Source organism: Erithacus rubecula, assembly GCF_903797595.1.
Source record: "Erithacus rubecula genome assembly, chromosome: 6".
Lineage (NCBI taxonomy): Eukaryota > Metazoa > Chordata > Aves > Passeriformes > Muscicapidae > Erithacus > Erithacus rubecula.
The window spans coordinates 8604597-8619937 of NC_136688.1; the positions used below are offsets into that span (position 1 = coordinate 8604597).

General features: G+C 37.7%; 1 protein-coding gene across 7 annotated transcripts in view; it reads right to left on the reverse strand.

Moving 5' to 3' along the window:
* SBF2 (SET binding factor 2) overlaps positions 1-15341 on the reverse strand; it is a 226433-nt gene that overhangs the window by 172964 nt on the left and 38128 nt on the right. For 4 of the 7 annotated variants that reach the window (XM_079309374.1, XM_079309373.1, XM_079309371.1 and 1 more), the window contains exon 2: positions 9671-9759. In XM_079309374.1, the coding sequence (XP_079165500.1) occupies positions 9671-9759 (89 nt within the window). The remainder of the gene's footprint in view (positions 1-9670; positions 9760-15341) is intronic. The other 3 variants (XM_079309375.1, XM_079309372.1, XM_079309370.1) reach the window with 1 other exon arrangement.

Genomic DNA, 15341 nt, shown 5'->3' on the forward strand with positions numbered 1-15341 from the left:
TTCTCATAGTCATTTATCAAATCCATACTGAAAATAGGATTAGAACTGTACCAGAAATTATAAAATACTACATTACTAAATAATAATACAGAAGGAAAAAGGCCATCTAAATAGCCTGTATCTTCTAACCTTCAAGTTCATTCATAAACTTTTTTCCACGTACAAATGCCAGGTTTTGTATAAAATAGAACAACTTTTCACATGTTACAGAGATATAGACAAGAGTCTTGTTCAATAAAGCCTGCAAATTTCAAAGTGGATCTGCCAATTCCATGCATTCAGCCAAAAGCCAGCACTACCATGCTGTACTGAAACAATATTAAGTAGTGTTTGCTTTATAAACAAACAAAACAACATCTCAACCTCAAGATTCATAAACTGGGCTCTGTTTGAGACTTCAGTTTGTGAGGTGGTGCTGGAGGCCAACAGACTACTTTTGAAATTTGTGAAATTAAAAAATTGGCAATAAGCATTCAAGACCTTTGCCAAGGATTCTGCATGGCACAGCCTCAGTCAGACACTGAAGCACTGGAATCATCTTGGAATCAGGATGGAATCTGGAAATCAGAAATTATACCAACTGCAGAAAGCCTCTGCTCCCATCTTTGTGCTTGGCTTCATGCTGGACAATGCACTGATGAAATGAGCTGTGGCCCACAGAACACACAGAATTGTGAAGTATCATCACAAGATTTATTAATGTTCTTTTCTCTTCTTTGGTGAACACAACTTTTATAATTTATTACCAATAAGCACTTACACTGTGTAAAGGCTTCAAAAAAGTGTTCAAGTTTAAGAAGCCAAGCTTTAAAACCACTAAGAGGATTTAAGCCAGCAGAAGAAACCTGCATCAAAACACAAAATTTATGTAGAATACAAACTAAAAGGTCAGTCAAATTGGGGTTTGGGGCAATATAATTTACAGTTACTACTGATTAGAAATTCTTAGCATGAGAAGTATCAGCTTAAAAAAACCACAAGCTACAAACAAATTTGTTCAGAAAAAAAAAGTAAAATACCCTTTATTTTCCATTAATCTGTTTTCTTGAACTATTAGAAAACATTCCAAAGTGATTTACAGTCACAGGAATCAACTTCACAGATAAATTATTCCTGGATTCCCAGAACCCATTAAACGACCCAGTTCAAGTTTCACAATCTTGTCTCCAGCCCAATTGACTGTGTTTGATTAGATGCACATCATCTGCCTCTCTGCTCCTCCACACAACCCCAGAGAGGATGGCTATGTGACAACTGGATATATGGTTGTAAATCCAACACACAACACTCTTGCTGGCTGCCTTTCCCAAAAAGCACACCAATTCTCAGCTCCCTGCACAAACAGACAGAAAAACCAAACCAACCAACCAAAAAACCCCAGAAACGTCAGTCAAAAAATTGTCTAAATTACAGCACTTCAAGCATAAAAGAAATTCCATCTTCTTACAGAAAGCTGACAAATAACCTGTAATAAGGAGTTGAAACAAAACATAGGAATTTTAAAGAACAAACTGGAAGGAGGTTCTGAGGTAATTCAGTGGCTTTCAGGATTGATACATTTGTTCAGTTCTCTCTCTTCCTCTCTGGTAGTTACAGGAAGATGATCCAATGCTGACACAGTTTTGCTGTACTTAACAGCAAGGGCAAACACTTGACAATCCCCCCAAGAGACCAGGTCTCATCTCCCATGGTAATCCACAATATTTCTTCATTCATCTCCATTCTGATGTCCCAGGCTGGTTCTGATGTCTCTTTCTGCAGAGAAGCAAACAAGCAGGCACACAAGAGAGCCAGAGCCTTTGCTTTTCAGATTAACAATCTAAGAACCACCTCAGGAGATTATCCAAGCAATTCCACTTTCCATGTCATACTGCTAACCTCACACATGTCATTTCTCCATCAGAAATATATAATACTGCTCAAAATTTTCACACTAAATAGCATGAGCTCCATCTATTAAAACATTTATTACTGTTTACACCAAATCTCCTTTGCTAGAGAATCCATTTGCTCACCATATTCCCAAAGCACAAGGAGTTCAGCCTCTTCATTTTATTTATCTGAAGCCTTCTCATGTGTAACCTCTAGCCATCTCAAAATAGTGCTCACTTTTATTCAAAAGTTAAACTTCATTGATTCATGCTGAGCTCAACTTTGCTATTTGTGGAGACAACAGACAGGGAAATGCAGACAGAATACACAACTAACAGGTACAGTCATCTGCACATGGCACAAGGAAGAACTGGGAACAGGAGTTATATTAAACTACAGAACTGGATGTGATAGTGCACACAAATTCATTTCAATTCACTTCTGTGTGGTTGGGTCAATAGTGATGTAAACCCAGAAGTTGCAGAACTCACAGGAGTTTTAACTGACTTAGAAATGTTTGTGTCTTTCCAGATAAATTGCTCTTTTGTTGCTTGCATTCCAAACTTGCATGGATTTGTGTTCATATAGAATTGTTCTGAAATTGTCTTCAGGGATGATTAGTCCAAAGTGGAATAGATCACTTAGGCTAAAGAACCTCCTCTGATGTTAAGGACATTTTTCAGAAACATGTCACTTTACACTCATGTGCTGCATTCATCCAAGTTAGCTTTCAAGTATAAACTAACATTCAAGTATAAACTAAAATACAAAGCACATCCATAACCAGGCTATTCATCAAGATGAAAATAATTAAAACCATATTTTTCCCCATAATTTTTGCTCTCACATATAGAACAATAGGATTTCTGCTCTTCAGTTTTGGTTTCTGGAGATAGAGCCCATTTTTATATCGAGTGTTTGAGATGTAAGCTGCTCTCCCTTTTTAGTCAAAAGTATTTCAAGAACTGTTTAAACAAAACAAAACAAAAGGAACAGCAAAAATACTTAATATTTAAAATTCAGAACCTTCAGGAAAAGCAGGGTCTCCCAGGAGACTTTCCTCAGATAAGTCTGTAAGTGATAAGATGGAAACACCAAGACACTCTTGGAATTCCGTGAATGTTACACCTCACGACTTAACTGGGGGTCTCACAATCTCCTCTGCAGACTTACACAAAAACCCCAAAGTAGAGACTTAGAGAGGAGTCCATGTTGCAGTCTTTCCTCTAACTTTTAAACAAGATGAACAAAATTTATGGAGAGGTAAAAAAGATTCTGAATCACACACAAAGCTTGGGTGGACCAAGAGCATCTCATGCAGTCAAGTATTATCTGTGGAGATGACAGATATGAACAACAAAGAAAACCAGCCCAAATCATTCTGTGATTTTTCTAAAAATACCTGCACTTCTAAAGAAAGCTTGTAAAAATGGCTTTTTCCTCCAGAAATCTGAAAAGAATTTAACTTAAAATGGAAGTGTGTGGATCTTAAAATACCTTGATAGATGCAAAAATGTTACACTTCAACATACTCCACTGAAAGATTAGAGAGTTGAGAGTTGAAATTCCAAAAAGGTGTCACTTCAATATTTCAGTATTTTATCATTTCTACAAAAACTGTTAACTGATGTGGTTATTTTTCCAACTCAAAACAAAACTAAAAGTGGATAAAGCATATTAACTGAACCCTTTGACAGCACTTAGTCAAGTGAGACAAAGTTATACTTCACCAGGACTACCTGCAAGTCCTTAGATACCAATATCAAATTATTTTATCACATTAGTCTACAAAATCCAGATAATGACATCCATTCAGTAAGACCAGATTCTAAAACCAGAGTGCAGCAGAAATCTAACTGCAAGATACATCACAAAAATACACCACATTAATTGTATGTACTCTAAGTTGTCTAGTGGAGACTAATATGGTCAAAGAATATAAAGTGAGTCCAGAAACACTCTGACAAAAAAAAAAAAAAAAAATTAAAAAAAAATACTGTACTTTTGCTATCATCTGTTCCCTACTAAGTGCTGAAAGCACCTGTTCTGCAGTATGAAAATAAAAACAACACAGTGCATTTGTAAGTGCTACACAGAGCTCTGCCATGCAGTTGTTCATTGAAGAATTACATATGGAATGATTCTTGAGAGGGAAAAAAAGTTTAAGGGGAAAGAGGAGCCAAAAATCCTCCACCAAATAAAAGTCTCTGCAGCTGACCAGGTGCACTGAAGGTTAAATGGGTGTTGTAGACAACTCCTTATTCAGGTCCTTAAAAGCATTAATGTTTGAGAAAAATTGGCTTACAGATCAGCTAGCTAAGACTGAAGCATTTAAAGATTAACTCCCTTAAAACTTTAATCACTTCAGGCTTTAACTGTCTAATCTGCAGCCCTGGTTGTCTCTTCTGTCTTACTTAAAATAAGTAGTGAAATGTTCAAGCATCAGATGTTTTTTCTCAGAAAAGATACCTTATACTAAGATGGCAAAACAAAAATAATACTAAGAGATGAACACTTGAATTTTAGAAGTATTGCTTTTGACTGAATGATTTCCAGAGACTGCAGTGGAAATTTTCAGTAGTTTAGGAATTCTGTAAAACTTTTCTACTTTAAAATCTGGGCCTTCTTTTAAATGCTTTCAATTGAGTGCAACATTGAAGACAAATTGGGTTCTTTTTTTTTTTTTTAATAGCTTTTTTCTCCCCATTCAAACTGTAAAACCTCCAACAGAAGTAAATATTACTTAAGATCTGAAGAGGTAGAGCTGTAACTCATAAATTATGTATGTAAAAATGAAGTGGAAATTTCCACAAGACCAATTAGTACAGTCAGAATACAAAACCAATTTGAAATTACCAATCCTTAATCTCATTTGGGTTTTTTTATATCTCAGGTTAGTTGGAATTTAAAAATCAAATCCAGTCTTTCATAAAAGACATATTCCACGTGCATTTAAGAGTCCTTGTCTGAAGCAGAACAAAAGTGCAGAAATGTTAAGCTCCACAGCAAGGGCTGTACACAAAGGAGGAATAATCTGATTCCAACAATTCCAACTCCTCCTTTAGAAGGAAGCAGGCAACCTTCCAGATCCCAAAGGGATACATACCTGCAGCCTTTCTTTCTCTCTTAGTCTCAGAACTTGTGTAAGTAGTCATCAAATGGTTGTATTAAATAGCACTTTTTACCAATTAAAAATAAATTTTATAATTTAAGTAATTATTTGGATAGGTGATTAGCTTGTCTAGACATATATTAATTTCTATACTTGTACATACTTGAAATGCAAATTACTAAATCATGACACTACTGCTAACTCCACCAGCAGTTACAGTGGAAAATTTTCTTGCCTGGTGCTCACAAACTGCATCACATCCAGTTTAAACTCAAGACAATGTAACTGTTTCTAGGTATGACTTTTACTGTCCTCATTAAGATCAGCCTCCCAACACTGAGTAATGCAGATGACACTTAGTTTAGCTAATTTGGCCCTGGGACAAAAATGACTTTACAGTGTAACATTACATAGCAAAACTTCCTCTGATGTAGAACTAATTATGATGATGTCTAGAAAGTTACACAGTGGAATTAAAACTGCATTAGAAATAAGAAAAACATGCAGAAATGTAAAGCTAACTCATTCAACCAACATACACTCTCAAGCATTCTTCCTACAAGCAAGAACAAGAAGTTTGATTGTCCTAACCTTACACTGCTGTCTATGTCTCAGCTGATTTTATAAGGTTATTTTTACACTTAAGCTGCATCTGAAAAACCTTCTCAGAAACAGACAGACTAGGGAGAAGGACACCCATACATGTTTATTTAAAATATCATAGGGGGCAGCTATGTTCTAACTGCATTCTTTTAAAAACCAACAATTGAAATACTTTTCTGAGCCAAATACCTCATCAAGAATGAGCATAAATCTCTCTTTACCCCTCAGTCAGCTTACTTCCATGGAACTGGAAGAAACTCACTCTGACTTGCCTTTGTCAATAAATTGCATATGGACTGCTATTTGTCAATAAAATGAAGATGCTTATATTCTAAACTGAAATTGTTCCTTATATTTCTCTTGAATAGCCCACAAAAGGTTCTAGCAAATGGAAGAAGAGCATTTATTGCTTCTGGAGTAACACTCAATATGTATGATATATAACATTAAGAAATATCATATCTTATTCACAGTTACATCACACAATTTAACAAATGTTTAAAAAGTCTTTAGACTCTTAGCAGCTATTGTAATTATAAATAATTCATTGCAAAAGACTACAGGTACATTTCACAGCAATTTGCAGGTGGCTTATCAAAGTTTCTGCATTCAGTTACAAACAGAACAAAGTTTAAAGCTGTGAAATGGCAAATGCAAAAGTATAAAGTTAAGAAAAATCCCTTTAGATAATTTCAGGGGATGCAGACAAGTAGGAGGTGTAAGAAAACACTGACCAACATTTCCTCATTCCCTCAGCAGAGACTCATGGCTCTGCTCACCACTGACAAACAGAAGACACACAGTTTATTATTGAACAAGACAAATTAAGTACTTGACTCAAAGAAAATTGAATAGAGTGTATTTCTGTTGAGCTCTGGACAATGTGTTTACTCCCAATCTCATGTGTTTGTGACCAGAACATGCTGCTCATATAAAAAAAGACACAGTTTGAGTAACTCTTAATCCTTTAATCCAGAACACACATACACTAAATACAACACCCTTCAGTGAAGTTCACATTGCAAATATGTTTTACAATGACCCAGTTCTCTACATATTTATGTCAAATTACAAAGCTACAAATACAGTCAAAGGTGAAATTGGGACACCCTTCCTAGAGAAGATGTTCTCAAAATAATCCATTTTCACTCAGTCAAGGGCAGGTCCAGTAGGCCCAGTTTGTGCCATGGGTGCCTGTTTATCAAAACTGGGCTCAAAAAAAAAGTTAAATATTATTTAGTGTGGTTTTCTTATTTAACTTTAAAATTATCTACGTAACTCCACTCTTTACATCACCTTAATTATGTTTCAGGAATCTGATCACATCAATTCAAGCCCAGAAGGATGGGGGGCATACAAGGATGGCAAAGAGAAGAGCCCCCCAAAAAACTCTCAGCTGATTTTTGTCTATCAGTTTTTGGCTGGAGCTTGGACTAATGGCATCTCTACAAGCTACAGAGACCACAAGGGTTCCCAGAAGGCATTTTCCATCTTAAAGCACTAAAGCTCCAGGGGTAGGGGTGTGCATTGGCTTTTCCACTGTTTCCCCCTTGTCCTGTTTCATAAAATTCCATTGACAACATGAATAGAACTTAACTATTAGATTATTTAGGGACACAGTGGAGTTCTCACTGCTGGAGGCCTTTGAGATGAGACTGGACAGGATGGCAGGATAATCTCAGCTTCCTTTCCCATGAAAAAAGAAAATTTCCAGGTCCTTTCCAGCCTGGGCTGTTCTGTGATCCTGTGATCTGTGGATGTATCACCCATTACATGTCAATACAAATTACCCCATTCAACCTATCTCATTTGAAAAAAAAAAAAAAAAATTTAGAAAAACCCCTCGGATGTCTAAATTCTCAGGCAATGAATTCACAAAAGAGCTGAGAGGGGTGGGGGAAAGTCAGTGGCACGCTGAAATTATCACCAATAATCACCTGAAGGTTTTCACAACCAGAGAAGCACCTTTGACAGAAGACAAGATTCACACAGGAAATTTCCTTCAATCCCACCATTAAGCATGAAAAGCTTTGGCTTTTTTCCTTCATGAGAACACAGTGAAGAGAGCTTGACATGTTTTTCAGATACAAACCATGGCTTTTTTTCTATTTAACAGAAACCATACATTTTCATACAGATCTTTCAAAGAAGAGGAGATACATTTAAGAGGATAGTAACTGAAACTTCTCATAGAACTAAGTGCTATTAATAAATCTCTCTTCAGTCTCATATATATTTGTCAACTACTCTGTTCTTACCTTTTTCCTCCATCTCTTTTTCCTTAAGGTTTTCCTATTACCCCCTTAATGATATTAAATCTGCCCTTAAGGTTATAAACAGAACATGGTAACTTTCCTTTCCATGAATTAGTGTTGATTTTTAGACTCATCCAAAACTTTGAAAAAAACTTCCTGCCAAAATCTGACGTTCAGAAGTGATTTACTTTAGTACTTGATCTTTGCAGTATCTCTAACTCCTCAATCTTCATTAACTAAAATTTTAGTTACCACCCTTGGAAAGCAGATCAAAACTTGACTGATTTTGCCAACTGGCTGAATCGATGTTCTTAAATTGTCAGATTCTGTTTTATTTGGAAAGTTTAAAGTCTTAATGGCTTTGGCTAATGAGTAATTTGAGAACTGATACAGAAATAACGTTTTGTCCTATTAAAATTTTAAAAAAACTCCATCTTTCTTTAGAAAGGTGTTTCTTGTAGTGCTAAAATCCTACAATTAAACTTCAATAGGAGATAACACCTGGGCACAGATTAAGGTTCACTGCTTCAAGGGAAGCTGTGTTGATTGATTTCACATCTCCACAGACAGTCAGAGCCATTGCTTTCTCTGAACCAGGTAAGGAGGACCTGTGCAAGGGCAGAGTAAATCCTACCATGACTCAGCCTCTGCCCTTGTTTGAGGCCAGATCAACCCTCCTGGTTGAACCTCAGAGCTCTCCCCATTTCAGCAGAGCTTGGCATTGCCAAACCTGGAGTTATGCAAGTGCACCACAGAGGCTGCAATTCCCCATCACGTGGGTGAGAAACCCCAAAGATCAGGGCATGGCAAGCCCTGAACACCCAGGCTGATGCCAGGCTGTGAAGAAATGAAGCCACAGAGGCAGAGGAAACGTGCACCAGCTCAGGGAGCACCTCTGCTGCTCCAGGGAGAGAGCAGCAGACACCAGGGTGCCCTTCCCTGTCCTTCATGGAGAGCTCAGCACATGGCAATGGCACTGAGCAAGGAGCTGGACTCTGCCTGCAAGGTACCAGGTTGGTAAAATCCTGCTCTGGTTGCTGGATCTGTGCAATAAACTCAGTGAAGAGTCACTGTCTTTGTCCTCTGCAGCTGATTTTGCCCCACAGTACAAAGACTCCTATTGCAACATTTCCTACAGCCCATCTCCTCCTCTACCTCATCCTGTCCCAGAAGTTGCTAAGTTCAGAACAGTAAAAGTTTCACCCTGACTTCTCAGAAACCTCATTTCAGAATATGACCACAGTCCTTTGTTTCTCTTCAGGATTTTTAGAGACAGATGTTGAGTGAATCCCTGATCCAGTTGAGTGAGACACCTCTTCATTGCATCCCACAAGAAGAGACCAGGGAAGGAAAGAAGCAGCACCTTGGGAATTCTCTGTTTATAACAGATCCCTGCACACCAGCCTTGCTTTATCCCAATAAATGCAGTTTATTGGGATTCTATATTAATTTTGGTTTCAATCTACATTATATAAATATGCATTTGTAATTATTTGAACATGACAATGAGAAGTCATCTGCCATGTGAAGGCTGCTACAAAAACATAGGGGCACAAATAAGCATTTCTTTTAAACACACTCTTTATAAATTTGAAGCAGACATTTTTCAATATTCTAGGAATATTTACTTAGCTGTGCATACCAGAAGAAATTATCTTCTGTTAGCCAAAATTGTTGTTCTTAAACCTATTATCTATCCCCTCTGCTCACTAATTTCTACCCATTCCCTGTTGGGTTAAATAATACAGATCATTACATGAAGGCAGATGTATCTTCCAGCCGCACATGAAAGAAATTCTAAAAATTGCAAAATGTAATGCAAACTTACCAACTCTATTCCCTGTGGAAAAGGAGTGTCTTCCCAGTCCTTCTGGGGAAATCTTTGTATTATTTTCCCCAAACCTTCTGTTGGTCCTGCTGAAAGATAAAATTCAATTACTCAAAGTCAAACTGGTAGAATTGAAATCACAACACATTTGAGAATACTTTCAAAATATACCCAATATTAGTAAATTTGTCACTACAAAAGACAGAATATGTTCCTCAAATGTGTCTTGCAACTCATCTAATAAATACAATCTTAACATTTTCCAGCAGTAACACAAGGAATCACTACATGAAATGAAGCCATGAGCTGCATTCAGCCTTTGCTTCTCATGCACATTTTCCAAATGCCAGATGATTATTGACAATTTTGGTCTCTCTCTAAAAACAGCAGTGAGTTAAAGACTAATGGATAATGTGATATTTATAAAGGAAAGCAAAAGTTTCTCAAGAAGCAGTCTTCCAAAAGAAGCCTACAGATTGAAATAAATCTGCAGATTAAAACTCCACATGATTAATCCAGGACACACTAACTCTTTGCCAGTATTTCTCACTGGTTTCCTTGGCCAGATCAGCAGTTGTTTTCCACACAGAAAGATGTGAAGAAAAGCTGGTAATTTCTGATAACTTTTCTGATGCAAGAGTCTTCTTCTTTTACATGTTCCTTTTTTTGGAAGCAACAGTGCTATAGATAAATTTTGGAAACACCACATATGCACCACAATTGTTGTGCTGTGTCATCCTGAATGGTACAGGATGCATGCACAAAGAAGAATTTTGGTTTTCACATTCTGGAATCCTGCAGGAAATATTGAAAAAACCCTTCCCTAATATCCAACCTAAACCTCCCCTGACTCAGCTTCAGGCCATTCCTTCAGATCCTGTTGCAGATCACCAGAGAGAAGAGATCAGAGCCTGCCCCTCCCCTTTCCCTGATGAAGATGTAATTTTAGTGGACCCCAGGTCCCTTTCCACAGGGCTGCTCTCCAGGGTGTCTCATTCTTCAGTCTGTCCATACAGCAATGGCAAAGTTAAGTTTGCAACCATTTAAAATATCTTTTAATAGCTGACCCATCATATCTAATTGAATGCAATTTGAATCAATCAATCTAATTGAATCTTCTCTAAAGTTGTATCACAAAATTTTGAGATTAAGCATTAAAATTGTTAAATATTTTTCTTGTCCAATTCTCAAAGCTGTGCTCTGCTATTATGAATCAGTCCCATTCATGTATTAGTAGTAGCAGTCCATATGTGTTGACTCCTCTGCAGACACCCAGGCAGCAGCAATGAATACATTACTCTCCTGGCTTTACCATAAAAAAATCATTTTCAGTCTGACACAACTCAAGTCTGCTAGCATAAATCAGTGTTACAGTGAAAAAAAATAGGTTTCCTCTAAGCTTCCTGCTAGTTTACAGTTTGAGTTTGCTGCTATCTTAAAACCCACAATACATCTGACAGGACATTTAGGCAGAGCCAGTCTGATGGGTTTGTAAGAAGCATTTTCTCCAGTTTGTGCATATTTACACTTCATGTTCTCTGATTGTCTCTTGGGAATAATCTCAGAACAGATGTTCCTGGTACAATGGACATACAAACTGCAAAGAGTAAACTCCCAAAAGCAATGTCACCCCAGGGTAGCACACAGGGTGACTCCCAAGGGCAGCTGCTGGCGAGCTGCAATCACACAGGGTTAGCTGTGAGTTCTGTGTGTGACACCAGCAAGGGAAAAGCCAAAGGAAGGATCACATTCTAGAGAAGCTGCAGAGATGTCAGAAGGCAGAGCCAGGAGGTGCCAGAAAGCAAGGAACAAATACAGACATGGCTACAGCTACAGTTTTTGTAAGGGAAAGGAGCTCTCTACTAGACTGTAATAACAGAACAGGGTCACCAGTCACTGATCCCACTCTATCAAAGCATTTCCATTCCTTATGCAGAGCAGTGACTGTGGAGTAGGTGACTGCAAAAAGGGGCTGTTCCTTCACTGACACAGTGTCAGAACTTCCTCCCTTGGTGAGTTAACCTTATCCTAAGTCATATCTCTGTCAAATCTCTTCTTCCTCCAGTTTGTCCAGGGCTGGCAGGTGGCACAAAGAAGAGACAGCAAATAAATAAATGCACCAAGGGCAGTAGAGAGCACAAACACCCTCCAGGCAGAGCACAGCCTGGGCTTGAGAGGTCAACAGCAAGAAAGGGCAGAAGGACCAAGCTGAACAGAGATATGCAGACTTCCTGGAAAAGGAAATATCAAAGAGTTACAGTCCCTGCTATGTATATGTTCCCCAAGTTTCTCTGTGGGAACCCTGAATCCAGTTCACAAAAGACTGAGACCTCTGACACTACCAACTACACTTATAAATAATGACATCCAGGAAAGCAGCTCAAAATTTCTTCTACTTCATCATGTTCTGAAGCTATCAATCCTTCTAGTTCTCTTTTTACTTGACTGTTACAATGACTCTCCCTACATTACAGCACAGGAAGTGCCTAATTCAGAGTTCAGAGATGTACACTTCTTAAAGAAGTTTTAATATTCTCTCCTTTATGTCAAAAGCTTATCAGTTTTTTAAGTTGCTTTCCTCAGAAGGCCACTAATGCTGGCCACTGGTGTTAAGAGTTTTCTGCATGTAATTCCATTTAGCTTTCAAGAAGGATTGTAAACCTCCATAGGAATTTACCTGAAGAAAATCATGTTCCTGAACATTTTCTGAAAGCCAGACTGAGCTTCTTATGCTGCCTGAACTTGCACTTCAGGTCACCTCTGGGATCAAAGAAAAATCATTCCACACATCCCATGGAGCATCTGCCTACAAGAGGTGCAGCTACATGTCCCTCCTTGTGTCCCCAGAATTTGTTTCCACTGTTGGGAAAACACTTGAAAACCAAAAATGAAAACACTTGAAAACAAAAAAGTACTATCTACTTCTAGTTCAGGCACAACTGATTCAGTATCCAAGTTCTCAAAAAATTTAGAAAAGGATCCTTTTCAAAACAGCTCACAGAAGCCTCAGAAACATTCCAGGTATTAAACAGTCAAACATAAGACCCACAAAGTAAAGCTGAAGCTTCAGGAAACCATAAAATTAAATATAAAGAAAAATTAAAATTTTCAGAAAGTTTCTGAAATGTTGCATGAAGGATGTATCATAGAAATGCAACATTTTAAAAGTGAAAAAAATGAAAGTGAATAGTTTTATGTTCAAGATATGAGCATTAGAAAAGTATTCACATCCATCAGATATAAGTAAAAAAATAAAAACAAAACACCAACAGAAAAAGCACTGCTAATCCTTCCACAGAAAAGTCCTGTGATACAGATTTACAAATCTACTTATAATGCATAAAATCTGACTATTTCACATGATTTCTTAAGGTGAATACAATACAAATAGGTAGGAAACACTCTTTCCATCCCACTAAAATTTGGTTTGGCTTGGGGGGGGGGGGGGGGTGTTGATTTTGCTTTTTTAAACAAATCTCCACTCCTTCTAATTTTGGGCAATTCTTCAGGATCTCAGAGTTTTCTATGTAGAATTCATTGCAATTTGATAAGTTTGAAAAATAAATCATTATTTTCAATTACAAAACTTACTGAACTGCAAGTTGTCTTCTTTGTGAAAAGTTTAGACCCAGAGTACTTAAAAGAATGTGCAAGAGAAGATCCAGCAAATGCTCTTCCTTTAATAATAAACCCAACCCAATACCACATGCTCACCACATTTTCCCAACACTTTATATTGCAATTACTGTTGATTCTGTGTTGACATTCTTCAATCCAAACAGCAAAATAACAGCAGAATTGCAGTAAGTCCCTAAATCCCATGGTTTGGGGTGAGGGGGTGTGGACACTATCTGCCTTCTGCTGCCTTTTATTAAATCATCCAACTTTCAGCAGAGCAGTTGTGTCTGAAGATAACAGATTATTCAGGAGGTGACTGCAACTCAACACCCAAGTGGATTTGTATACTTGACTGCTTTAGCACAACAGGAAGAAACAGAAAAATGTCAGGTCATGGGATTTCAATACTATCACTTGTTTCAATATATGCTACTGAAAACTATGGACAACTTTGCAAAAATATTGAAATCACACGAGGAAAAAAATTAAAAAGGTGAATCAGATTTTCTTATTAATAACTTCAGATTTTGACCATATTCCCTTCTCTCTCTAGTCTTTTTTCAAGCCCCTTTTATTATTCTTAGCACTAAAAGGGCATTCCCTCAGTATCCTAGTAAAATTCCTACTAACTAAAGCTAACTAAACAAATGTGGCACCACACTAAATATGTGTACACAGTAAAACACCAGTAGCACCTCCTCAGTTAGTGCCTGATAGCATCTGCTTTACAGACCTCCCAAGATTTCAGAGGTTTTAAGAACATTAGGAAGAATTTCTTCATGGAATGGGTGATTAGACCTAGAATGGGCTGCCCAGGGAGGTGGTGGGGTCACCATCCCTGGAGGTGCTCAGGGAATGCCTGGACCAGGCACTCAGTGCCATGGTCAGCTTGGCACCGTGGTGTTGGGTCAGAGGTTGGACTGGATGATCTCAAAGGTGTTTTCCAACCTAAATGATCCTGTGAGCTGTCACTCATTAACACTGACACCTTGTTTTTACAACTGGAAAAATAACTTATTCCAGCATCAATGCCTTCAGAAGAACCTCTGCACCATCAATGAAAGAACATTTGTCTTTTGGTATCCTTTCAAAAGTGTGCAGGCTGCACGAAAACATATTGGAAATCCCATGGCTAGCACTGCTCACTGAATTCAGACCCAGAGAGAAGGTTCTGGGGCTTTTTGAAGCCACTTAAACTCAGATGCAGCATAGACATCACCCAGACAACAATCCACTTAATGCAGTATTTGTGTGTGTGAGCAGAGCGTGGGTAATCACTGCACATTAACAGTGTGCTCCACGTGAAACAGCAACTGCTCTCAGGAGTAATTCTCAGGAAAAATATGTAAAACAGGAATGATTATTAATTATATATACAAAACATGCCTGGCAGTAACAAGAGACATATTTCCAACAAAACCACCGCCATCATTATTATTATTATATTATTATTGTTATTAAATACTCACATTGTTGTCTTAATAGTCATTCCTACAAAAGCAAAACTATTCCTATATTTCAACTGAAGTATTTTGCAATTTTTCCCTTTCATTTTGTAGCAAAGTTGTCATAAAGTGAAGTACAAAAGTTGTAAAAACACTGCAGCCATTTTTCAAAACTGCAATTTGGCCCCTACAGCAATTAATTTAATTTTCATTTTCACTGAAGGTGCCAGGCTAAGATAATCATTATCATCCTCATCCAATAGATTTTCTACCTTTAAGAGGGCCTAACTCTTTAACCCATTAAGAACCACAGTTGACCACAAAATAAATTTGGCTTCAAATTTTTAGACATTACATTCTGTTCACAGTACATGCACAAAGTGAATTGCCAAGACCAAACCCCAAATTTCAGCCTGTAAGAATTCTGAACAAGGAGTCTATACCTTAAGCTACTAAGGGAAAACAAATTTTCTCCCCAGCTAACTTCTTCTGATCTGCCCTCTTTGTCCTTCTCCTCTTCCCATCTTTTTCTTTAAACAGTACAAACATGCAACACATTAAAATTCTGGCATAATTTGCTGGTTCCTGAACCCTAGTCCCCTAAACTC